Raw genomic sequence first — 27,297 nt, forward strand, 5'->3', positions numbered from 1 at the left:
TTTGCTAGGTTATGTCTTCCTTTCTCAAATATTATCTTTATTATTTGAAAGCATGCTCTAGTTCTACTAGCAAAACTTTGTCCAATCCTGGCATTATAGATTTCAGGTGAAAATATTCGATGTCAGCTTGGATTTAATTGTTGGGAAGGGATTTTTGCCATGGGTTTTGGCAGGAATAAGAACTTATATACATGTGAGTCAGCTGCCATCTGTTGGTTAGTTCAGCTTTGCTGTGTTTCTTGTGAATTCTGGTGGGATGGATGGGAAGAGCCTTGCCTGAGTCCCACCTGGTAATTCTATGTTTGAGCTGTGTAGTTCTTCCAGTAATCCACCTCTGCTCCATTCAAGGTGTGACCACTGTGAAGTGTTCAATTTCTCTTAGCCTTACTTTTAAATTTTAGTTTTCCTAAGTAACTTCATATATAATTACAGTGTTGTCACTGAACAGTCTTAATTGTTTCTGAAACAAAACTTCCTTCTGGGATTTTTTAAACCCTTTTCTTTAAAATAATAATTTAGAATCATTAATATAAATTGTGAAATTAATTTTTACTTGCTGAAGATTGTTTGCTATAAAATCATACAGAAAACGTCCTATGTTACATTAGATAAAAACTGTAGATGTATTTTAGACAGAAAGATTATATCCAGGCTATTCTACGAGAGTTTGAGGATTGGATAGTGATTATTAATTAGTATGAACCTTGGCAATTAGAAATGCTAAACCAAATAATACTGTCAGCTCTGCTGGTCAGTCTGCATTCAACGATTGATTCCAGCATCATAATATATAGGTGTCCTTCATGCCTTTATAACTTTTAAATTATAAATTTGAGTTTTAAATTATGACTTTACTAATTAAAGATGAGAGTTTTTCCTTTTTTCAGTGCCATTATGAGGTTCATGAACTTAATTAAATACCAGGCATAATTATATTTTCATTCCTGTTCTGAAGAGTCTGGGTAAGAACAGTAATGTTGAAAAATAGTACAGTTTAGTAATCCATTCTAAGCAAGACTTTGGAAAGTAATGAAGACCTACTCATATGCTACTTCTATAATGTCTTATTAGTTATGTATTTAACTGGTGAAAATCACTAATATACATTTGTTAATGCTGTTACACAGGGTTCTGTTGAATACATTGAGTTCAGATTTTTCATTCAGTCTTCAGCTGATGAAAGACCTGTGCTCCTCCGTCGATGCTTTCAGGGGAGGCAGCTTAGCTGAAGGGCCAGACTTTCCTGAGGCACCTCAGTTGGTTTTGCTGGCCGTGCTTAGTGGCCACTAAACCAACATATGGCCCTTTACAAGTGTACAAATTTACAAAATTTCTTAAAATAAATACAATCTGTTGTTTTAATTTAAATTAAATGTACTCCGAAGTGTCCATCTGGAACATTTATTTGTAAGTGTAGGTAATTCTTCTGACAGCTAAGTGGTAGTATGTTCACTGCTGCTAATCCAGCTATTTAGGAATCACTCCTTTGTAACTATGGATCTGGACCTGGATCAAAATATGCATGCCAAATTTTTATCCATATTGTACGTCATGTCCTCTTTGAGAAGTTAAGTCCTAGCTTTAAATCCAAATTTTAGGTTCAAGCTTTGATGTAAATCTGTATCCTATATCAGACCCAGGGATAATTAGTTTTTTGTTAATGTAAGGCATATTTTTGATAAAACTACAGTACAGCAAACCAGTGCTTTGAGTTCTGTTTTGGTTCAGCGTGTAGTTAGTCTGATTTACAGAGTGTAATCATGTTGCTTTTGAATAAGGCTCAGCTCTTGTCAAAGCTTGCTACGGGACGGAGGACTTTGTTCCTCTGGCTAGTCACAGAGATGGGCTGCAAGATCATGCTCCAAATGTGGGGGCAATTATGTGTTTTTTTTCATGTTGCTTTTCCCCAGCTAGTGGCTGGTTCTACAGCTGGATAGTAAATAAACAGATTTATATTTGTTGGAACACAAACATCAGCAAGTACTTTAGGAACTAGAGTAGCAATAGATATTCATTAGAAAATCCATCGGAGGAATCAATTATACTTTGAGTTGGTCTTGTTGAGAGAATGGAAGTACTTGGTCCGTGTAAACCAGATATTACTCGAGTAATCAGCGGGTGGGCAGACAAAATAGGTTTTATGGATAGTCTCACAGGTGAGTAAAACAATAACAAAAGATTAATTCTCTATTCCACATGTTCCCAAAGCAACCATTGATAAAACAACTGGGTTTTTGGGAAGATTGTATCTTACGGAGAACAGTATGTACACAGCTCATCAGTCCTGGGAAAGAAGAGGGATGATTAAACGCGATCGGATTAAACATTTGCATATAAAAGAGTTTTTTCTTAATGTTCATTTCAGGTCAGTGTTTGATAAATGACTCGCAGATTTTCATCAGCATTCTCATGTCTTCATTTGTGCATAAAAAGTATCCTCTCAGGAGGGCTATGTAGACAGCAGCATTTTCAGCACTGTTACTTATCACACAGGAGATTCTCAATACAAGTGGTATTTGGGTCATGTCTGTATGCTAACCTCAGAAATTAATCCCAGCTAGAGGAAGAATAAATATTTTTTTTAACTTCATTTCCTTGTTTTCACCCTGTCATAATAATGTAGCATACCACAGTACATGAGAGCTTGGCAAGGGAAGCAACACAGACAATTTTTTAAGGCCTTCAGATAGCACTAAAATGCTTACTTGTTCTGGAGTAAAATGTTCATTTTATACAGATTTCTTTTAATCTGTGTGCTATAGCTTTCTTTTTTTAAAAAACCCAAACTAATAATTCTTTCTAACAGGTCCCACTACCTGTTAGACTGTGCAGAGTCCTCGCAGTGCTGATTGTGTACACCAGAATGAAAATTCATTTGTAATCAAATCAAAAGAACAATCGGTGCCTGACAGGGATTGATTTTTGTGATGGCACTGTGTTTAAAACCAAGGTATGACTTTTTCCTTTCAATTCCTAATGATGTTATGGGAGTTACTGCATCTTCATGTCCATCTGTGCAGAACACCATCAGACAGTAATTCTACTTGCAGCACCCTGTATCAAAAGGCTGCACTTGAGACTCAACTGGGAGAAGTTTGGGTATGGATCCAGGGTCTCCATGGCTTATTTCTTCTTCCCCTCCTGTAGTTCCCAGTAAATTGCCTGTGCCTGAACCAGTGATGGGTATGTGGGATGTGGCTCCAGCTGCTCTGCCCAGCTGGGTGGAGTTTTGGGCAGCTCATCACTTCTGGAGTGTGCCCATAAATCCGTGGCATATTGTGTGACAGCAGATGCAAACACCCTTTTTATGTCCTGTCTTCCAGCTAGTGTTTTTCTAACTACTGTGTTATTCTAACCAAATGTCTCTGGCCTAACGTTCATCATTTAATTAAATAAAGGTGGATTCCAATTAACTTTTAAGACACCTGGAATAGGCTCTGCTTTTTAGGAAGCAGTATGAACTTACCAAATATTTCCCTTTTTTTCTGTCCATTCAGTGAAGGTGAGACCTTCAATCGAAGTCATATGCAAAGTCCTACAAAGTGGCCTCCCTATAGTATAGTCAATCATTTCATGTACCAGAAGTTTGCTGGATTGTGATCTAATTTTCAGACTGGGTAACAGATGAAGTTTGACTCTAAAAACAAAAAGATAATTTTTTAGCTTGACCTGATGTTTATTGATGGAGTTAATAATGAAAGGAACAATCAGTCTCCACATGCTTCTCTGAAAAGTGTCCAATAGCGTTTGCAACACTATTGGAGCCTCTTTTAAATGGTGAAATGAGGAACATTAGTTTCTTTAAAAAAGTTTTATGTGTTGCAAATGGGAAAAATACAAAAAGTTGGAAGATGTCTCAGAGTCACACAGATGTAAAATGCTCTCTGGATTGTATTGCAAGCATCTGAGGAAGAGTAGTGTACTTCCCAGGAATGAATTAGAGCAGAACTAGGTGAGGCCAGAATAACCTGAGATAACATAATTCTATTTAAAGTAAAGTAAAAGTATTGTCAGAGGTCCATGCTTTACGTTTCCTTAGCTTAAATTGTAGCTTCAGTTATAGTACAATCCCTCCATTAAGTTTGTGGAAAAAAAAATGTTTCTTTTTAGTTAATTTTAATTATGTGGTATAACTTTGCTTAGGGAAGGCCTCCACTTTCCAGTTTTACCATATAAAACTGTTTCTCGCTTTTATTGTTACGTTTGATGTGTATAAAGGTAATTAAATCATAAGAAGTAGCCTATCCTTCCTAATTTGGTAGGAAGTAAATTCTTCCATTTAATAGGCTTTTTCCTATTTCCATTAAATTCAATTGATTAAAACTCCTGATGGCTTGTATGGAAACCCACATGGACTGCTGATGCTTCCACCTGGCTTTCTACACCAGCCTTGCTTGGCTCCTAAACTGAAGCTGTTGGCACTCTGTTGCAGACAGTACTGACTGGAAAAAAAAATAAATGTTTTTTATCTAGAGGCAGTTACTAGGAATAAGTTTTTGTTTGTTTGGGTTGGTTTTTTTGTTTTAATTACATTTTTAACAAGCTGTAAAACCCAGGAGTTTGTCTTAATAGCTTTACATTAGTCATTGGTTAAGTCAATTTATCTTTTCTTTGATATCCCAGAACTACCTAAACCCAGTTAACAACTGCTAAAGACAAAACCCAATTCATTACTTACTTCTAGTCAAAGATAATTTTTTTCAGTGGTCTTGAATTTAATTTACATTTAATTTGAGGTTTCGTGAAGATAATTGTTTGGTTCACTCCTCTAATTGAAGGTTTGCAAGAAAATGAATGTGATCAGGGGTGGGAGAGGGGAGGTGCTGCAGGTATCACAGCACCTTATTCCACGTTCACAGGTGGAACACTCGTGGTATATTCCCAGGACACAGGACTGACTTCTCTGATACAGTCACAGGAATTGCAGGCAACTGTGTTGGCCAGTTGGAAACATTTTTAAAGCTTGGCATCAGGCAGGTGGTCTGTGTGACTCCAGTGAAAAGGCTGGCCCATCCTCTCCTGTTACAAGCCTCGGCCTTCCAAGGCTGAGTGGCTGCGTATTTTTTTCTGGCTCATCTTTGCTGAAGTTTCCATTAGTACTAAAAGCTCTTCACTCTGGTATTTTCTTGCCCTGTAGACTTTCGAGGGAGAAAACATTTCTATTCTCTAATGATAAGAGAACCATCCCTCGCAGCTTTTTGTTTCCAGACATATCAAACCCTTTTAGCCTGTTCTTGCAAGACAAGAGCTTCATTCTCACAAGCACCCTGATGATTCTCTTCTGCATTTGCTTCTGTTTGAATTTAGGAAACTCAGTGTCCAGGTTTGTACACACTACACCATAGAGGTTCTTAGCAGGGCTTTGTAAAACACTGGTAATTGCATCCTATCTTGTAGGGGAATTCTAACATAATAGCATGCTGGATTGCATTTTTTTTCTGGTTTATTCCACAACCACATCGCAGTGTTTCATCTTGTCATGCTCCCCCCTGCTTTCCCAGGGCTGATTTTTTTCATTTTCATCTCCAAGTATGCGATCTGTGCTCTGTGCTGCTGAACTGCAGCCTCTCTTGGGTGCTCCAGTCTGGGTGCTCCGTGGTTCTTGCTCCACACTGTCTCACTTCTTTCTGTGTAAAGGTGTCATTTAGCTTCTTGTCTGCAGTAAAATTTTAACAGGACTGTAGCTATTTGCGTGCCACTATAATTGGTGAAATATTAACCAAGACTGGCTCTTCTACCAGCCCCTCAGCAGTGATGCTAATAACTTCCCTCCAGCCTGACGTTCCTCATTTAATGTTGGTGCTACTGGCCTACCTGTAGCAGTTTCAGGCCAATTTAAAATTTTTTGTACTAATCCCCTATCTTCTTCAATTTAACTAATAACTTCCCAGGTGACACAACGTTAAAGCTTTACCAAAATAAGACAGCTGATATCGATTTCATTTCCTTTCTCTGGAAGGTGAGTTTCTTCTCTTAAGAAAGATGTCAGATTAGTGTGCCTTACTTGCATTAAACCCATGTGGTATTTTCCCCCAAATTCTCTTAAATTCACTGGCTTCAGTTATTCTTTCTTTAAAAATTGTTCTAAAGCTTTGCTGCTGAGCTTAGAACAAAGGGCTTGTAGTTGCTCTGATAACTTTTTTTCTCTTTAAATTATAGATTTGACATTTATTATTTTTGATGGCATGATATTGTTCATGTCTTGCTTGATTTATTTAAACTTGCTACCCCACATGAAATTTCATATGCCAGTTCTTTAACTAGTCTCAATGGAAATCACTTAGTTCCTCATTTTGGACATTTAGTTTCTTGCGATACGTGTTTCATCTCAAGCATGATAACTGTGTGGTATCATCTTTGTCTTCAAGGAGAACTGAAGCACATATTCCTATGATTTGGAGTTACCTACTGTCTTTTATCTTTCTCCAGCCTTGCTGTATAGTAACTCCACTTCGTTACAGGTTGTCTCTTCATGCAGCCAACTGGATCTTGTGTCAATGGTTTTAATATCCTCTGAAGCAGCTCCCTTGGCTGGGCTTTGGTACCTGCCCTTCACTACCTGCCCTTCACTGCCTCCTCTGCTCTCCTTGGCCATTCCCAGCCTCTAAGGTGGGGCTTCTCTTTGCTGTTTTCTTCATCTCCACGTGAACTCCGTTGTCCATGCAGGACTTGTTTTGTCTGTTGGCCGCCTTGACAAGTGAGGACCAGGCATGCTGCCTTCAAGTTTTTTCTTCTTGCTTGAGATACAAATTCCCTGTAATTATTGGTGTTTCTGACTGAAAAACTGATCTCCTTCCCCAGGCAGATCTTTCAACCTCATGATTGCAGACTTCCCAGCTGGTTCCCTTGCTGTGCAGACATTGCCCTGTTGAAGCCAAGAGCTGTGACTGAAAATGCCAGTTTGTCTTTTCTAACGGTTCTGCAAACATCAGTAAATAATTTAGAATCAGAATATAATCCTCTACTCCAAATTTATTTTTATAACCAACTCTTCTTCTCCTTTGTATATCAAAAAGAAATCTAGAATACCATTGTCTGCTTGTTTCAATGGCTGAATTAACCTGTCAGAGACTGCTTTTGGGAGTTTCTGGTTCTAATATTATTAGCAGCAGCATTTGTCCTCCAATAAATTATGAGTCTTGTTAAAAAATAGCTCTCTAATAACACTGCTTTTATATTAAAATTCAACTTTGGAGGGCTGTGGCACATTGCTCACCAGCATCTTCACAATGGAACTGTCACAGTGCTACTGTCTGGTCCCCAGAGAATTTCAGCCTGGTTTTGATAGACTTCAATAATTTAATTCACCGACTCTCACTCACCTCTCACTCTGATGAATCTCCATGACTTGAGGTAAGTCCCTCCTGATTTCTATGTCTGTAAGAAGAAATTTAAGCTAGCTTAGTGTCATCTTTATTTAAAGCCTCTCAGAGCTGTGCTGTGCTGCTTTTCAGCAGGTAATGCAAATGTTTGTTTTTATTTCTTGATGCATGAATTGTAATTTGCTAGGAGGAGTTTAGATTTTTCAGTGAACAACTGAAGAAATATTTTAATGTAAATTTTTATTTAAGATTTGTGCCTATCAGGTTGTATGTGGCTATATACAGAAGAGATATCAGAAAAAAAAAAAAAAAGGATGAACTGGGTTGAAAGTACACTGTGTACTTATTTTGATTGATACTCATTAAAAAATTTCATAAATACAGTAAGAACTTCCAGTGGCCAGTTGGAAGGAAACACACATTTAAGATACTGAGATGGCTTAAACCCTGTTGAAATATGCAGAAAATACTGGAGCAGTTCAGTTTGGTTTCACTGAATGGGCAGCTTTGCAGAAGCTGCAGATACCTCCCTCATGCTGCTTGGTATTGCCCTTTGGCCAAAGACTTGGTCATGCATTCACTTATACTCAGTCTTCAACCTTGCCACTCTTTAGCCTTAAATTAAACATAAGTTTAAGAATTCACCTGCAGGTGTCATCATGGGAAATGCAGAGATGTTCACAATTGGTGTTTAACTGAGTGATGGTTTTCACCTTGTAATTAAATCCTTTAATATTTGTTCACATGCGAAATAAATAAGAATGCATGATACTGGCCAGGAAGGGGGTCACTGAGAAAATTAATTGAGAGAAAAATTTTCTTAGAGCTATGGAAAAATGTTCTTTACGAGTTAACGGCCTGGATGCCATTACTGAATATAGTCTATAACAAGAAAATATACATTGATACAGATTTATAACAGAGAACATAGAAAAGTTTAAGAACTTTCAGCCATTGGTTTATCCTGTCTGTTCTCTGAAAATGTTCACCTTTGGGTATGCTAGCTGTGAGTTCACAGATAATAACAAGACATAATAATAAAGACAAAGACCCACGCAAACAGTTTTCGAAAAGGTCTTCATTTATAAATAGTGCAAATCTAGGAAAATACCCACTTTTTTTCCTGTTGTAAAATACCATTGTCATTTTTTTTCCCACTTAGCCCCCAGGCTGCTGGATGTTCAAAGGTCAGGCTTTGCACACTTGTTTGGGAATACGTGGCCACAGAGTAATTCAAAATGGCCGGTGTCAGTAGAAGTGTCTCTGTTCTGTCTTACCTATCTGTCTGTCCTAAATACACTTAAATGGCAAATTATCTGCAGCTGGAGCAGTGGTCTGCATATTCATTTCACCACTGGTCTTCTGTCTCAGATTCTTGTTAGGCAGCCCACTCATTTGGTATGGTGATGGGCTTCAATAAGAATGTTCATACACTAAAGTTTAGCTACACCCAAACAGGGCTTCACTGCTAGCTAGGAGTGACATTCCTGAAGGGAGTGCTCCAGATCAGATACCAAGTTTGAAATAGGAGAGACCGTGATTTTGAAGGTGCTTTCTCAACTATAGATAGGCTACCTTACAGTTACACTTATTTCTCACCTTAAAGGTGTTTCATAGGACTCATTTCTCCTTTAAGCAGCAACTAAAAAGCTATTTCAGAGGCGTATGTCCATCTTCTGCAAGAGAGAACCAGTGTGTTGGAGTGCTGCTTATACTGAGTATTAGAGAGACATTAAACTATTTTTCAAAGCCAACATGTACACCCTGATAAAATGTATTGAGATCCTTACCTAAACACAGATGAGAAGATCTGGTCACATCAGACTGGCTTAGATAAAAAAACTAATGAATGTGAAGACTAAGTAGTGCCTGCCAGATTTGTTTGTATGGTGCTTTGGGCTGAAAAGTGGCCGGTTAGATGATATGTGATGATGACAGCTTTATTAGAAGAAGCATTGTTTTGGTCCCAATACAAATATCGCAAGTATCCAAATCCCCTGAAAAACTTCATTCTCTTTTTAATTTGCATTTCCTTTTATTCTTCATGACTCTTCTAAATTAGTGAGGCGTTCTTCTGTTTGTCATATAAAGTATGCTTTCTTTATGTGCATCAGCTCTTACCAATAGCCCAGACACTTCAGTGTAACACAGAAGGGGATAATAGACTAAATTATCCTTAAGCAATTGCAGCTGTAACTATTTCATGTCTTATTGTGGTATGTAAATTTGATTCTTTGCCGGGTCCCATGGACATATCTTCATTTTGACTACTGGAAGGCACAGTAGGATAAATGGATTAAAGCAGGAGAACTAGCTCTTAGCACTATTTCTTATCAGTTTTATGTTAATGCTTTCACTGAGGTAGTTGCTGTATATACACATAAGACACATTTCTTTCCCAAAACTGGTTGCCTATCAGGACTGAAAAAAAAAATTTAAAAAAATCACAAAACAATGGGAATGGGTCAAAGAGCAATGAAAAAGGTGGTGGTGTTGAGGTTGGTTGGTCATGCAGGTTAATAGTAGGCATAATTGCATGGTGATGCTATTTTTGCAGTGTTATTTCTTGAAAGAATGAGTACAATAAATAGCAGCCAGTATTAACAGCAAGTCATGCGACCTAGATGTCATGTCTGGCTGGTTTTAAGAGGGAGAGGTGAGGCTTACAGCAGGAGGGGATCTTGAGAAAGTACTGAAAGCTGGGAAAGGGAATGATACTTCATATTAATTCCAGTTACGTATCCCAGGTGGGCGGTGGGAGGAAAGGTGTAACAGAAGTTCAGACACAAGTGCTCCTCACCGGTGTCATTGACAGAGCACAATGGGGACAACTGAAGTGAGAGTGAGATGGGCTAAAATAATGTGTTGGCTGGAGAGGAACACTTCAGATATGACCGTGTAAGTGCTGGTTGAAAATGGAAGTTGAAGCCATGGGGGATATAAAATTAGCTGTGGACAAGAGAGGAAGAAAGAAAAGCAGGCGAGGTGAGGGATAGCTCTCCTGTGCCCCATAAAAAGGAGGATAAGTGGAGGGAGCCAACTTATGAAAGGCATAGCAAAGAGGCAGCTAACTCCTGTTCTCTATATAGTTATTCCTTGGTGCAATATATATATATATAAAATAGTATGTAACATCTCTGGATTGGAGACCAAGTTTTTTGTTCCTTGTTTGAACCTCAGGCTTTTAACAGCATACAAACACAAACCAGCAGTGACCCACTCTGGCAGGAGAGCTACGTCTGACCCATGTGTAGAGCACTTGTGTCTGATGTTTCCATGCTGGAGTGTGCCCTGGGAGGCAGGGAAACACAGCTTCTGCCTTTGCAGATGGAAGTACCTGTGCAGGGAACATTTACAGCCAGAAGGAGTGAAAATATTCATCACCACCAGCAAAAGGAGAAATTTGCAGCTGGCACTTAGCTCATAACTTTGGAAAGTTTGGCCCAACCTGGCACAGACCCCGTCCTGACCATATGCTCTCCCTTACTATAGCATTGCACCCTCATACGTCTTAGTGAAGCTTTTCTTATTAGAATGGTTAGATTACTTATTTTTTATTGTTTTCTTGCCAGGTTATTTATTGCGTGGGGAGTGGAGAAAACAGAAGACATGAGATAGGAGTGGGAACCAGCTCCCTGGTCATGGGGGACCGAGGTGGTGTTGTGTGAGGGTCAGGCAGGAGAAGGCTCTGCAGGGAGCCAGAACTGGTATTCCCTAGTGCATGGAAGAACGGATGCTCCCATCCTCCAGCTGCCCCAGATCAGAGGCCTTTATCATACAGTTGTTCCCTTTCCTTCACCCTTGCCTCCCAAAACTCTTGCTGGCTGCTCTCAGTCCTCTGTGCCCTCTCTTGTATCCAGCTCTGCTGCTTCCACCAAATTAAATTTTGCAGGCTGTCGAGTTAGGGCAAAATAACTCATTCAATTTTGCCTACATTACTGAGCAGCCTTGGGCTGGCGCGGAAGGCAGATGGGTATTTAATTTGACATTTGCACCTCAGTAAGCTGGAGGAGAGGTTCTAGTGGTGTTACGGGGCCAGCTCCTGCAGGTGAGCAATTGCCAGTGGTGGACTAATCTCCTGAAGAACAGTAATATGTCAGGTTATACTCCAGAATTCTCTCTGTGGGATGATACTGCTCAAAGAAATTAAGCCTAAGAGATAATTTGGCAACAGGCTTACTTTAAATACTGATTAATGACTATTGCTGTAGTGCAGCTCCTGCTCTACTCATGTGATGTTTTAATACGGCGAAGGAATTATGATTAGTGCTTTTAGGTTTTTAATGTTCAGATAGTTAAAATGCCCCATAATAATTGCTCCCTTTAATATTCGGCATAACTATTACAGAGATATAATTGTGCTTTGGTGTTGAAAAGAAGAAACTGGGATCCCAATGTGATCGTGAATGCCTTTTTCTGCTAGCTTAAATCAAATCCTTAAGTTTCAAAGTTCTTGGCAGCAAGTTTTAAGAACTTTAATTAAAAAAGAAGTCTTGCATAAATAAATCAAAGCTGAAAGACTAAAAAGTGTTAAAGGAGTTACTGCAATAACTGCAGTAAAAAATTTAGTGGCATATGTACCAGAAAACACAAGTAAAAGCATCAAAATCAGAATTCAAATTCAAATTCGGATTCGGGAAGTCTGTAATCCAAGACATACCTGTGCAGCATACAAAGTACCTCCAAGATTTGTAATCACTATTCTCATGACATTAACATACTTTAGATCTGATTCTGCAATATCTCACGCTATTGGAAGCTGGGAGTCATTTTCTAATAGAATTACAAAAAAGAAAAAAAAAAAAAAGAAGAGAGCAGGCTGCTGCTCTGCAACTTTGGCTGATCCTTGGCAGAAGCAAGAAATGTTAGCATGTATGTCCCCTTGAAATGCTGGGGTTTGAACCCCGAGCCCCTGAATTAAGGTTGACATGTGGGTGATTCCCACAGCCCTTCATAAAGAGGGGGTGAGTTTGCCTTATAGCTTCCCCCCAGGGTGCGGCCGGCCCTGCAGGGAGAGCCATAAGGGAAATGAGCCCCAGGGGTCCCGCACTGAGTTGACAAAGGTCAGGTGTCTGCTTGGGGATACAAGCTGGGACCACTTGCAGGGAGTCAGGAGTGGCTGCTCTGGGGAGTGCACTCCACAGAGCTTCCTGGTTCAGGGCAGACCTCCTGACTCTCCCTGGAGCTGGGCCCTGGTCTGTTTAGGCCTGTGCAGACACAGGTCGATTGGGTGAGAGTCACCATGTGGGCACCTTTTTCTTATATGTTTAACTTGCTGATCTGGCTGTTTCCCATGCCAACTGTGGGCAACCTCGGTTCACTGTTTGTACCACCTGTTGTGGGACGAGTTACGTCCTTTGTGGGATCGTTGGGGGTGGCGTCGATCATGTACGAGCTTGTTGACCTGTTTGTACCCCCGGCGGTCATTCCTATAGTAACATTTCTGTCTACAATACAGTCTGCATATTGGTTCATCTCCCTGCTGGTGTGATCATTTTTGTTGGGCCTGGTCATTGGCAAAACACCCCTCTCCTACCTTGGAGATCTTCCTGGAGATTATCAGGGAGATAATATTCCGTTGTGTTTTTGTAAACTGTGTTGAGTCAAAGGAGCATGAACAAAAACCTTCCCTTGCAAAGCAGAGTCTCCCAGTGCCTGTGCAGGACGGCAGTGAGGCGCAGGAAGGTCTCTTGTTTGGAGTCGCAGTACATGCTGCCAGGGCTTGGGCAGCTTCTCTAAGAGAATCTTTTGTGTCTGATCGCCTGTTGCAAGACTTACAGCTCTCCCACCAGCCCCATGAGCTCTGCCTCTCCTTGGCTACATCAGCCCACTGAACTTGTCCTTGCCTCTGCCTCCTTCCAGTGTCAACTGCTGCTGTTGCTCTGCATGGGGTCAGACTGCCTCCCACATTGGCCTCAGCCACCCGCTTGCTCCCCTCTGCCCCACACACCTCAGGCGATGTCCCACACTGCCTCCCTGTCTGGACAGAACTTCCCTCTCTGGTCCCTTAAGGCATTACCTTATGTTCTCTTAAATTCCATTTTAAGATTGTATCCCTGCTGATGTTTGCCCAGCCATTCAGGAAGCTCCTGATTTTGGTAAGCTCTTTCCACTACATTCTCTTCCATATGTTCCCTTCTTGCCTCTGCCCATGCCCTGCTTGGTGAAGGTTGTTGTGATATTGCCATTCTTCCAGTTCTGCAAAAGTGTTGAGAATTATTTATTTCAGTGTCATTTGTACTGATGATTTAGCTGATCTTGTTCATGTGTTAATGCACCACGAGTAATATGGGTCCTTTCTCCCAGTACATAGGTTCTTCTTCAGGTATTAGTTCCTCTTTCTGATTTCCTTCATTCTTCATTTACACTAAAGCTAAGTATGGGTGGTTCATGACTCTCAGCAGCTTCCTGGCATGCCATTTCCCATGTTTTCAGGATGAACCCAGGGATGTCACATCTAGTTAAACAAGAGTTAAACAAAAACTAAGTACCTAATTTACCACTGGCACGGGTCTGGCTGCTTATTCCTCTAGGAACACACCAAGGAGGGGATAGAAAAGGCAGGCAGCAGCATTGTTTATATGAGTCAGTAATTACCTGTAGTGAGGCTGTTTAGCAGCTCCTGACTTTCCCTGATGTGTTGCTTGGGTAAAAATGAGAGGAAGGAAAGGGACGTAGCTAAGTGTTTTGCTTCCCATGTGATTTTCTCTGTGCATGTTCCAGTCTCTGTAGAAGTGACCTCACTGAACTCATCATTGACAGCAGTAATGTGGAGGGCTGTGGGACTAGAGCGCTGAGCCTGACAAGGGAAGGAGAAATGACAATGGCTTAGCTTCTGGGGAAGGATCAGCTTGGGGTGGAAGGAAAATTGGAAAAAAAGTAGACACTGCGGAGATGTTCCCATTAATCTTTAAAGCTGGGACAGTGACATACTTCCACAGTCAATGGAAGGATGTAAATGACTGTAACACACCCTAACTAGAAGCCTAAATTAGAGGGGTTTAATACTGTATTGGTATGATCCATGATCTTAGTAATGCATTTTGAAAATGAAAGAAAGTGTCAGATGACAAGAAGGGTAAAGGGTAGGTGGAGAGCCTTAGCATCTGCTAAATGTTCTTTTCTGTTCTTTTTAATCATAATTTTGGGTGGTTTTTCCCTTCCTGTTGCATTATTTTTAGGTAAGTAAGATTGCAGTTTAGCATTAAGCTGATTTTGGAAATCAATTTGACTGCATGCTCCTTCTGTAGAAGTGGCTTGATCGCTGTAATTCAATTTCTTATATTAATGCTTGAACCTTTTTATGTATGTTTATTACTTGTTTGTAGTGCAGTGAGCTCTTCTGTAAAGATGTGCCCTCAAGTGTGGATTACTAGGTTAAAGGGTTTGGTCATGTTTGTGGCCAAAACCATTTTTTTTTAGACATTTAAGTGTGTGTTTGTGCACAAGTACAGTGCTGTTTCTACTGTCCAAATGTCTTAACTTTATTAAGAGCAGCTGCATTTTCCTCTAGTTTTTTATTACTGAACTTGTAGTTTTGATGGGGAGATACACATGGCAGAAAGATCTGCACACCAAACACAGCTCTCAGTTTTTGGCAACTTAACAAAACTTGGCAAGTGTAGTAAGTGTTTGAATATGTGTGAATTCATTTTACATAGAAAGTCTGTAGGAAATAGAAAAACCCTCGTAGAGGCATCCAAATATGGTCCAGCCATTTTCTTCTGGGTTAAAATATGTCAAGAGTGATGCTGGGAAATCAGTGTCTTCCATTAGTGCAATGCTGAACCTCAGACAGGTGCCTTGCTGGTGCCTGACCCCAGTATAATTGTGTTGGATCTGCAGCAGTCAGTTGTCCTCTTGTGTGCCTCTCCCAAACCATCATCGCCTGCCTTAACTTTTACAGTAAAATCCTGTCAAACTCATAAATGTCTTTCCCATTCTTTTTTATCTCTGAGGGCTAAACTTCTAGCTGACATCCTGATAGATTTTATAAGAAAATGCCTACCGAGCACATTTTGACAGCAGTTCTTGCGCCTGACCAATTAGTGGAGCTTACGGTGGATGTCTCTTGGAGGGCTGCACAGGCAGAAGTCCACTCAAGATGATAAGTTAGCAGTTACAAAACAAATGATGTCTCACATGAGTTGGTAATTACTGGTTCCTCCATAACTCCACGCTCCCACTGTGAAAATCGAGAAGAAAGTGCATTTTAGCCCCCGTGCCAGTTTTGGGTTCACTCTCTTTTCTTCTGCCTCTGAAGCTGCAACACTTTGAGCATATTAATGGGGTGCTGTACGTGACTATCTAGAGAAGGTTTATGGGCCCACCATCCTTAAGCTGTTAGCTCTCTTATCCTGGGAATGTGTCGCTGGAGTTCACAGCACAGAATAAGAAAGGGGGTTTTTAAACCACCTACAGCACCGTGACTGGGAGCAGCCTATTGTCACCAAGAGAACAGCATCTGGTACTGTGGTGATGGTCACTTAAGCTGTTCAAATAGGAGCTCAACTAATCATAAGGGACCACCCAATTTCAAAGCTTATTGAACCTTAGGACTAAAATATTTTGTCCTCAAAGGATATCTCAAAAGCAGTTCTGAATGAACACTGAGGTCTAACGTGGAGTGATGCTTTCAGCCTCTCTAATTCTTGTACTTCCTGGACCTTGTACTGACATTGAAAGCATCGAATTAACCAAGAGGATTTTCAGCTCTTATTTCAGAGGTGTTTTAGGCTGAATATTAAGGAGAAAGAGCTACATGCTGTGAAATAATATCCCAGGTAACCTGATGAAAGTCCTACAAATACCTGTTTGAAAATAAGACTTGGGCATACTGAAACTAATACTGTATTGAACTAGTTGGAAAGTTATGTTGACGTTATTCAAGACTGTTTTATCTCTAGTATTTGTGATTCTAAGCTGGGTGTTTTTTAGATGTTGCTATTGGGAAAATGAACACCCATTATATATTCCTCCAAGAAAGGACAGTCACCTGGGGCTCAGCACATGGCTGAAGGAAAAAAAAGAAAAAAGAGAGAAAATTAAGTTTCACTGAGAAAGTGGGGCAAAAGATGAAAAAGAAAAACATATATTATGGAAATGGCTGAGTGGAATCAGATAATCTAAAGACCAAAAACCACCCGTTGAAGCAAATAACTAACTCAGGAAGAACCTTGAACCACAGGGATCCTGGGCTGAACGGGTGACTGAGCTCTCCCAGTCCTTGCCTGATGATGGGAGTTCATACCTGACAGCTCTGCTGCTGCTGTGCCAGAGGCTGGCATCTTCCCTGGCTGATCTTGGCAGTCTCCATCATTGGCTTGTGTTGTCCTGAAACAGCCATCATTTCCCTGCCTCACTTTATGGTGTCTGCTCTCAGAAATTACCTGCCACTGAACTGAAGGCCAGCTCATTGACCCAGTTCTCCTGCAGGCATTTCCATGCCCTACATATACAAGGCTGTATGTTTTGAATAAAGATTTAACACGAATAAAATGAGCATCACCCAGCTGACCTTCCTGATGTGGACAGGAAGGTGGGAGCTGGCAGGGTGACGGTGGTTTGGGCACAAAGGTGTCTGCAGGATGAAGTCCCATTGACACTTAGATTCTCACTGCTTGGTCACATCTGATAGCATGATTGAACTTTCTGAGGTGCCTTGAGGCACTTGCATTTTAGCCTCACATTGTTCTTAATATACATATTAATTAATCATAATCTCTACAGAGAAATGTACCACAGCATGAGAGCTAGGTCAGGCAACAGAGGCTAGTCCTTGGATTTCTGCTGACTTCCAGGAAACCTTGGACATTTCTGTGCCTCTATGTTTCTGAATCACTTTCAGATTATTGTCCCTAAAGTCTGTAAGAGTGAACAAGTGAAGGAAAGAATGAGAGAATTGGTGTGTTTTTAGCAAGAGCAAAACACAGAGGGAGATGTTGGCTATTTTGTAGACTCTATTGTCTAATAAGAAACATTGAAAACCAGGAAGTGTTGGAGGGAGATAAGGGACACGTACACAGGGGCGGTTACATTGTGGGTGATAATCTGCAGGAACCTGAGAGAAGCCAACCAGTCTAATCTTCTTAGGTTTATCTCAGAGAAGAGTAAAACTAGTTATGAAATATTACGATGCACAATTCCAGTTGGTGGGAGGATGCAGATAAAAGCAACACAGAGCATCCTAGGAGCCACCGCGGCCTAATTAAGAGAAAATACTGAACTTAATCCCGTAAGACTCAGCTCAGTGATTCTTTGCTAATGCAGCAGAGTTCAGCGTAAACAAGTTAAATATGCAGATATAAAACTGAATTGTGTAATAAACACAGATAGAGAGCTTCCCTTCCCCTCTAACACGTGGGAAGAGCACAGTAAGTGGGCCAAGAAGCCAGGGGAGGGCGAGCAACATGGTGTTTGAATGGTATGTTCTGTTTTCCATCCAAGTCTGGAGGAACCTGTGTGTGCTTATGTGGAAGATGTCAGGGGCTTGCGAGGGGGGCCGTGCAGCCCCCCTGTGCTGCCCGGCCTCTTCTGAGTGGGAATCTGGGCCGTGTTTCTCACCAGCTGCCAGGGGAGCCAGATGCTGGAGTGGAGAGGAGTCAGGGGCTGGGCAGTGTCTGCAGGGGCTCCCACTGCTTCCTGAGCACAGAGAGGCTGTGAAGAGCAAAGGGAGGTGGCAGTTGTACAGTGTGGGGCCCAGGGGTGTAACAGGGGTAATGGAGTGGAACTAAAAGAGTGCAGATAGAGGCTGACTGTAAGGAAAAATGTTCCTGGCTAATCAACCTGTGCAATGATACCCTTTTCAGATGGAAAGAGCTGTTGAAATGGGAGCAAACTAAATCTTCCTTCAAGAGTCTCTCAAGCTTGTTGGGTGCTACCAGAAGCCGGGGTGTGGATTGCTGCTGTGTGTAAGTCTGCTGGTGGAGGGGAGCTGTGTCCACAGCTTCCACAGTGTTCCACAAGAGGAAGGGTTTTCCTCTTGTGTCCAGTCACAGTATCCCAAGAAATAACTTGCACCCACTACCCCTTGTCTTTTCCATGTGTCTCATAAACACAGAGTCTGCATCTTCTTTGTAGCCACCCTTTAAATACTGGAACATGGTGATAAGGTCTCCCTTAAGCCTTCCTTTCTCAAGGCTGAACAAAGCCAGTTCTCTCAGCCTGTCCTCACATGGCAGCCTCCCAGTCCTTGGGTCACCTCTGTGCCCTTCCCTAGACCTTCTCCACCCTGTCCACATCTTTTTGTGTAGCGTAGCAGATAGATTTCTGTAGTGGGTATGTTTGTTCCCGCTGCCCACAGAGCAGATTTAAATGAAATTTCACAAAGAAAACGATCCAAAAGAGACGATGCAGCAGAAAAAAAAAGTCTGAATGCTATTTCACGTTGCTTTAGGAAAGCCTAGAAAGATGGACTTCTGGAAGCATTCAGTTGCACAAAAACATGTATTCTTACCATTTGAATTGTTAAAAAATTATATTTGTTTTAAATAGGTATGCTATAAAGAAGCCTGACTGCATGTATCACTGTGCCCAGCAAAGATAATCTTATCTTACTGTATCCTTATCTCTTCCCTGCATTTTAGAGCTGGCATTACAACACCTGTGCCAGAGACCACTGGTGGCTTCCTTCAGTACCTAACCTAATTTTTTTTAATCCTCCCATAATTCTTCCCTAATGAAAGGGCTATTTTACCCACTGTGGCATCTGACCACATCCATGGGAGATCTTAAAAGCACAGCTATTAAAATACTGTCAGTTATTGGCATTTTTTCTGCCCCACTGGTGATGTGTCTTGTTGATGCCAGGAGTGGGAAAAACTTGAGGACTCTAATTTTTGGAAAGCATCAAAGCATCTTCTCCAGTAGGCAGGTGGGAGAATTGAGGCCCCTTTCTCTCAGGCTGACAACATGCACGCTGTGGTTCCTCGTGCTCTTTTGTATGTGCCAACAGTTTTGGGTTCTTGCTGCGTCTTCTGCGCCTGACCTGGGGGACTGCAACAACAGTTCCAGGCAGTTCTGATGGTGTTCTGCACTGGAGAGGCAATGTTTCTGAGTACGTGTGGATGGTTTTGGGTGGAAATCTCACATGCAAGCAGTGGGGACATCTCTGATGTCTTCTGCATGTTGTGCAGAACCATGCAGCTCCTGCCCACTGTGCAATAAGGCTTTTTCCTGAGTTGCTTTGTTTTTGCTCTGTGGTGTTCAGGTGCAGCTGTAATAATTTTTTCTGGATGAGTGCAAAAGAGAAATCTCCTTTTCTTTTGTGTGGGAAACTTCAATTCAGAGATGTTCATAAAGGACTAACCAGCTGGCAGCACAGTGCAGCCACCCACTCACATTCCTTATGTTTAACTAGAGCACGTCCTGCTCTGGAGCCCTCTGTCCAACACGTGAGGAAGCCAGGCAGGATTAGAGAGACATAAATGTCATCGTTTGGGTTGCTTAATTTTAATATCCCAGGGTTTCCTGACCATCATGGCGAGAAAACTGGTTTGGTTTCATTGGTATCCAGTCCAGCATTTGCCTGAGTTAGAAAATCAGGCATTGTCCTTGAGAAGCATCGTTCACATTGTTTAAAAGGGAAACATGTTACTGCAGGCTTCTGTTTTCCTCCAATTTATAATGTCTTTTGGTTTTATTAAGAAAAATGTTTCCATGTCTAAATATACACAGGCACAAATACCAGTGTTACTCAGTTGATTGTTTTTTTGTTTTTTTGTTTTTTTCATCTCCACAGTGCACAAGAGAGAATTTGTTTGGCACTTTTCCTCTCTGACAATTTTTGTTGATTTAATAGAAGGTAACAGAAGGCAGCCGGATTATTCCATTATACCATCTGAAAAAAAAAAACAACAACCCAACCCAACCTATTATTTATACCAAATGCAGTGGATTTTTCAGTGATCTCTACCCAGGGTGTATTTCTCTATACCCATCTGAAACAGTGTGCAGTATGTCGGTCCTTCACAGTCTGGACCTGTCAACATTTAGTGATTAAAAGTGTTATTTGCAAACTGTCGGATATCTGAGATAAATACTGAGAAGAATTTAATGCCATGCTTAAGTATTTCTAAATGAAACTTTGAGTGAGCAATTACTTTCCGTGCTGTCTAGTGTTCATCACTAAGTTATTTATCAGTCTAAATGAAAAGGCAGTGAGATGTGGATTGTTTCCCAATCCAGCGTACATGGGCAGGGAGGATTTGTGTGTATACAGTCTGTTGGCTCAGCAGGCCAAAAGCAACCATAGAAATGCATGTGTCTGGACCCTGCATGCTGGTGTGCAGCTGCACTGTGGGAGAGGCTTTGATACAAAGCAGTTGGAACTTGACTCCAACGCCTGCATCGCTCACCCAAAGCCAAGATTGCCAAAAGGGACTTTGGAAAACAAGCTGGAAATAATGGTCTCTTCTTCTTATGTAAACAATAGCACTAACATCAATCTATCAACTAAACTGTCAGCTGATAGATATAGAAGCATTAGCCTTTCAAACTTTCCTTCTTTTTCAAGTATTCTGATCTCTTGTCTGATGTAGTCAGAAGCTGTTACAGGACCCAGCAAACCATGAAGAGCTGGAGCAGAGCCCAGCAGGGCTCCCTGTATTCCCCGTGCAGAGTAACCAGGGCACTGCCTCCCCACAGGCCTCCCTCCTGCCTCAGCCCTGCTTTGCTTGCTGTTGTACTTCGTCGAGTGTTTGTGGAACAGTGAGGCTCTTCCTCTGGTATTTTCCTTTGTCTTTTCCTTGTCTTTACCCCATTCTGTGTCACTGCCAATATTCCTCATTGCCATGTTTCTCCTGTTTTTCTTGTTTTCACTGAAATGCATTTCTGTACGGTGAACGTTTGCCCTTTTTGCTCACATGCAATTACAGTTGTTCTCTTTGTTTTCTTTCTTTTCACTTCCCTGTCAATCAACTCATATTTATTTTTAGTGCTGTCTATGTATGCATGCATATACTTGTCCATCTGCCAGGTACCACACGTTGACCTGCAGGAGGGACAGGGATGCATTGCTCAGTGAGGGGTGTTGGTAATAAAAACCAGCAGGAACAGTTGGCTGAGAAGCAAACCAAAGACCTGGAAGCCTGTCTCCGGAGGCAGGAGAGTCCAACTTTCATTTCCAAGTGTGCCATCCATTTTACCCACACCGGAGTTACAGTGGAGATATGGCAGAAATTACTGATGAACAGATGTAGCCAAGAGAGTGTTTGCTTTATTTAAACAATAGCTTTTTTTTTTTGTTTTCCTTCTCTATCCTGCACGCTACTGGCAACAGCATGACCTAACTAACAAGTATATTCTCTCTGCTCAATTCCTGCTCCCTTTGTGGTTAAAATTTAGTAGCTAGAGCTGATGTAGTAAACAAAATATTGTTGTCTTTGTGGGATCCACATCTATGGGATGACACATAGGCTGGCTGAACTCCATTGTGCTTCTGATCTATAATGTAGAACTATTTTTTTTTTTTTTTTTACAACAAAATGCATATAAAATCCATCCAGGCCTCCCTTCAACTTTAATGTACAAATTGTATTTTCAATATGTGGCATGGGGTAATAAATGTGGTGGTCACTTAATGATTAATATGTTGCTTAGAAGTCTTCTGTGGAGTTCCTCATTCAGAGATCCTAAGACCAGACATAGACCATGATGATGATGATGGTTTGTATTGACTTCTTGTATCAAATTCCTGCCTACCTGTGGTGTTGGAGCAGGTTTGTAGAAAGGCACCCCACCTTGACACACACTTCAGCTATAGAAGGATTTACCTGGGATAAGTTGATCCAGTAATTAATTTATTTCAGGCTTAAAAAGTTCCCTGTTGTTTTTAACTTGAATATGAATTTATCTAACTACAATTCTCAGCCTTGGGAACATATATCTTTACCTACTAGCTTAAAAAGGGCTCTTCTAAGAGAAATCCTCTCTGCATATTCCCAAAAATTATTGAGTCTCCTCTTTCCCACCTATCTCCTGAACCAAAGAGGTAGGTTTCGGTATTTTGCCACTTTGCAGCAAGTTTTTAAGACCTTGAATTGTTTTCAGGGTTTCCTTTGTCTACTCTGTCATTATCAATGTTACTTTTACAATGAGGGGCTAGGACTGTAGGCGGTGTTATAACAGTGCTGGTAATATTTAATATAATGGTAATTCCACCACCCTATTCCTGTATGAGGTATAAGATAGTCCCTGGTTACCCAAATGCAGACTGGCAGTCTGATTTATTCAAGGCAGCAGTGAATTAGCCAGCACAGAACTCAGTGATGCTGCAGATAGATGGTTTCAGGCTGCTGGAAGATCTTTTTAAAGCTCTCTCAGGTGTTTCCCTGCTACTCTGCATCTGGTATGACAGCAGAGTTACTTCTTTTTATGACTCAGTGTGGCTGTTTTATCTGACAGTGATGCCATGCTTCGTTGACAAACCTGCCATCATATAGATTGTCACTAATTGCACTGGTGTTTTAAACGTTTACCTGTAAAGGAACAGTGGAAATGCCACCATTCACCTTGACAATTTGACTCTAGTATTATTAATCTTACTGTCACCCATTTGCCCTCAGTTCAAGTCCTTCAGATCTTACAAATTTGGATGCATTCATCTGGACATGCATCCTGAACTGAACCTGTGCCATACCTGAAGTGATACTCCAGTGTTTTACAAATTCTACATATGTCTTGTCTGTTTACAGTATTATTGAGTCACATTCTCTTTGTGGTTCTCTACAGTTTCTGAATCTAGGGTAGTGGTACCACTAAGCGGCTGGTTGTCTCTCATCCTGTGTTTGTACTGTTGTCTGGTCCATCTCTCATCACCATAGTTCTGTACTTCTCTTTCAACCTATTTTTTCAGTCTATTTCTCCAATTCAGAAAGTCCATTTTGAATTATCTTGCTGTCTCCTGATGGCCTCGCTGTCCCCCTCACCTTGGCAGCATCCACAGAATTGGTAAGAACAATTTTCAGTCCGTTAGCCCCAAATTAATGAAAACAAGCAATATGGCTGGATACAGAACACAGAGCTCTGCAGAGCCATGCATGAGGTTTATTTCCTGTTTTATACTATTAACTACTCAGATTATGATTTTCCAACATTGTATTCACTGAGTGTTAGATTCATCCAGACCATATATCCTTAGCCTCAGAGGTGGTGTGAAAGGCTTACTGAAGTCAATGTCCCACCTGCCATTTCATCCCTGTGCACAGCATCTGTTACCCAGTTACCAAAGAACATCAGAATGATCTCACACAGGCTGTTCCTGACAAACCCACGCTGCCTGCTACTCAGCTCCTTGTTATTTGCTGCTGCCTATAGTTAACGTCTGTAGGAAAATATATTCTCAAGAATAAAAGTTTATCTGACTGCTGTGGAGTTAGCTGTTTTCTTTCCCCCTTTCCTCCTCCAGCTCTCTTGCATTGCATCATCTGAAGGATGCTGGGCAATCTTGTCTCCTTCATTCCTAAGTAGTCCCCAAGACCCTTATTTCAAGTGTGTCTTCAAGTCTGCCCTCCTTGTTGGCCAAACTTTCTGAGCCAGTGCCTACAATAAAAAGTTTTTCTTGCCTTTCTTTCCCATCACCCCGCTAGTGATCTTTAATTTCCTACCATGGCATTCCCTCTGTTGTAAATGGGCTGTTTTTAGTGCTGGGCTTTCTCTGTGTGGTGCCTGTGATGGGTAGTGGTGTTTCCCTTTTCTTTATTTCCTTGTCTCTTCAATTCCTTTCAGATCTGCCATTCAACTTTAATTTCTTGTCTCTGCCTGCTAATTTTCCTCTTTCTCATCTGCCATTGGTTGTCTGAATGAACACTTTCTTTTAGACCATTTGCATAATCTTTAAATTCTGGTGTCCTCTGATTTATGCCACATGCTGTTTGCTCTGTTGCATTGCTTAGTTCTCTACAAGGTTTCAGGTAGAGTGGTTTGTGTGGACGACACACTGCAAAGCACAGCTGTGTTGTGTGGCCTCCATATACACTTAAGTTCTGCTTTCTCCTTCTCCTGAGTGCTTTGGGAAACAGCCTTTTTCACTCCATTATTTCCAGAATCATGGATGCGTGAAGGTGGTGCTCCAGGCAATGGCAGAGGTGTGAGAACTGCTGAATCACTCATGCCCTGACAATACCTTTCCTGAGTGCTGCAGTGGTACAGAGCAGGATTTGGTGCCCAGTTGGTGGTTATGATGGGGTATATTACCCACTGCACATCTTAAATAAGTACTGCAGCAAAAAATCACCATGATCAATACTTTTTTTTTTTCCCCAAAATTTAGTGATGTACCTATAAATATTCAGACATCCCTTGCTTGCTACAGCATGACCCAAACAGTGGAAGTCAGTAGAAGACTTTCCATTGATCCATGTGGATTTGTACAGATCCATGTAAAGCATTTAACTTCAAAGTATAGGATAATAAAAGAAATGTGGGAATCTGAAAATATATATTCCCTGCTCTGAAAATAAAGGAATGGAAATGCAGAAGAAAGATACCCAGACCCAGAGAGACACCAGCTACCCTGCAAGGCAGTGGCTTGCAAGCACTGCCCTCTTATCTTTTGGCTCAGGGGACGGTATACGTGCACTCTGATGTTTGAAGTAGGTTGGGTAGAATTTAACTTTTGGCTCAAGGGAGCCTTTAGTTTATTAAATATGGATGTTCTTGCTGGGGAGCAGTTGCAGGTGGAGGAATGGTTTCTCTCTGCAGCACATCACTTCTCTTAAATGTATGCACTTGAGAAGAAAACTTGTCTGGGCCTAAATCTTTTCTGTCTGGATCTGCCTGTAAGAAACACCAATACAAACTGTCAGATCATAACAACTGCAGGATTTCTAAGTGTGCAGTGGCATGATTGTAGTTGCCTTCAAATCTGTGACCTCAGCTGCCTTGGCACAAGGCTGGCCTCTCAGCAGCACTGCTAGGAGGTCTGCATTACCTGTAATTAGACAGAGAAAATTGCTAAACGTAGTACTAACATCTGCCTGTCTTGGCAGTGAGACGTCTTCCACAAATCTGTGCTGCAACAGGCTGTCAGACATCCTGGCTTCTGCAGTAACTCATTCTTCTAAGAAAAAAATTCCAGTTACTAATCAGGCTGTGGGAGATCTTTCCAAACTCTGAAGCTATGGGATGTATCACTCATCCATCAGCATCTGTCCTGCTCTCCCTACGAGCATCCCTTTCTGTCCAGATGCTGCTGAGGAGGAATCAGACCTGCTGCTGAGCAGACTGAGAGGAGAGTGACAGTCTCATGCTAATGAAACAATGAGGTTACGAGCTGGGTGTGAGCTGGTTTGCATTTCTATTTCTGCTTCTGCAGGAACCTAGAACTAGCCTGTTTCTTGCTGTGACTGCAGGAAGCCTCAGGAAGTTTGTAGTTCTCTGCTTCCAGCCTTTGGTGTAGTCTCATGGCAGTGTGCTTCAGAAAACATAACTCTCAACTGCCTGACACTTCCCAGTCTCTCCTGTCGTTTGTCTATAGCACTATCAAATGCTGCTTGTGGGCTAACCGGTTTTAAATCTTGTGTGGAAAAATTGTCAGTCCAAGATCATGCTATGTGAGGACAAATGTGTGACTGCTCTGCCATGTTAATTTATTCATGAAACTAAACTGATAGAGTATCAATTTGAAGTTTTTAGACCTTGAAATGATTTAAAATCTCTTAAAAGAAAGACTAGGGCTGAAACTTCGTCTCCGAGGCATCATTTTTAACTCAGTAGTAAGCTCTGATGGTCTTTTTTTTAAATTGCCTATTGTACAGATGCCTACAAAGAAAGTGCTTCTTTGGGACTGTTTGTGTTTAGTAGTGGCATTTATTTCATTTCATGTGACAGATGACTTGGCTTCTGGATCTAGTAATCACTCACTCATATCCCACCAGGGCAGGTTTCTGACCTACTGAAACCCTGTGGTTTGATTTGGGAGTACAGGCTGCCTGGGCAGTGGACCATGGTGGTCACAGGTCCCCCCAAGCCTGGATGGCTCCTGGCACACGTCTGTGTGGGCTTCATTTGGCGTTTTAATCAGGCAAGAAGAGTGTGAGCACCAGGCTGCCCGGGCTCTGTTAGCAAAAGCTGATGTTGATGTTGTGCGTGGTGTTTCAGAGGGGCCGCAGGATGATCTGATGTGAGCTTCAACCGTGCAGCTCCTGCACTGGCAGTGAACCCCCGGAGATCTCGCTGTCAACCACCCCCACGCAGCCCTCCCTCTCTGTAGGATGTGTGTGTGCTGTATGCCCATGTTACTGGATTTTTATCGTTTCATTATTTTTTCCATGGTGAAATCTACTTAGAGTTCTCGATGGTGTTCACAGAGATCGGGTCCCACCTGGTGGAGCTCAGTGGCTGCCTGGTGTGCCTGCTGCATGTCACCTCCAGGCTTCGCTAAAGACAGTGCCACCCAATTAACATTTAAATGCCTGAAAGCCTTTCATATCTGTTGTGATTGATATTCCGTAATTGTGGGATTTCTTAGCAGATTTCAGGTTAAGCTTCATAAGGATTTTTTATTTTTTTATTATCCTAAGGCTTTGATTGGGAGGCACACTGACGAAATCCAGAGGATTGCTGGATGAAGCTTGAATGAACTCTGCTTTATTCTTCAGCATAGTCATGCTTTTCATTCACACGCCTGATTTCTGCTTGAGGGACTTTTTTTCTTTTTTTGAAAGATGGGGGAATCTGAAGAATTGACTGCAGCCTTAAATTGTGCCATTTTTATTTTAAGCAGATTTTCTGCTTTATTTTTTGTCTTCGCAATATTATCGTACAGCAGCTAAACTAATGAATATATAATTTTCTTTCCTTTCTGCTTGTCATGCCCTGCTAACATGGACATCTACAAAGGCTCAGGTTGGTGTTGCAATGTGTCTTCATCTTATCTTACTGTACTCATTTAATAAAAAGGGGCTTTGATGTTGTTCTTCATCAATCAGGTTTTTTTCCCTTCCTCTCTTTAAAACTGGATCCAGCATTACTACTG

The 27,297-nt window shown here is 41.4% G+C and overlaps 1 protein-coding gene across 1 annotated transcript in view; it reads left to right on the forward strand.

Moving 5' to 3' along the window:
* The window catches only part of LOC103775893 (thrombospondin type-1 domain-containing protein 7B-like), a gene marked incomplete at its 5' end in the record, with an annotated part of 100,376 nt that overhangs the window by 27,278 nt on the left and 45,801 nt on the right, over positions 1–27,297 (forward strand). Inside the window, one exon of the mRNA XM_008943367.1 lies at positions 27,162–27,167. Within this exon, the coding sequence (XP_008941615.1) occupies positions 27,162–27,167 (6 nt within the window). The remainder of the gene's footprint in view (positions 1–27,161; positions 27,168–27,297) is intronic.

Source organism: Merops nubicus, unplaced genomic scaffold, assembly GCF_000691845.1.
Source record: "Merops nubicus isolate BGI_N331 unplaced genomic scaffold, ASM69184v1 scaffold6377, whole genome shotgun sequence".
NCBI classification, from domain to species: Eukaryota; Metazoa; Chordata; class Aves; order Coraciiformes; family Meropidae; genus Merops; species Merops nubicus.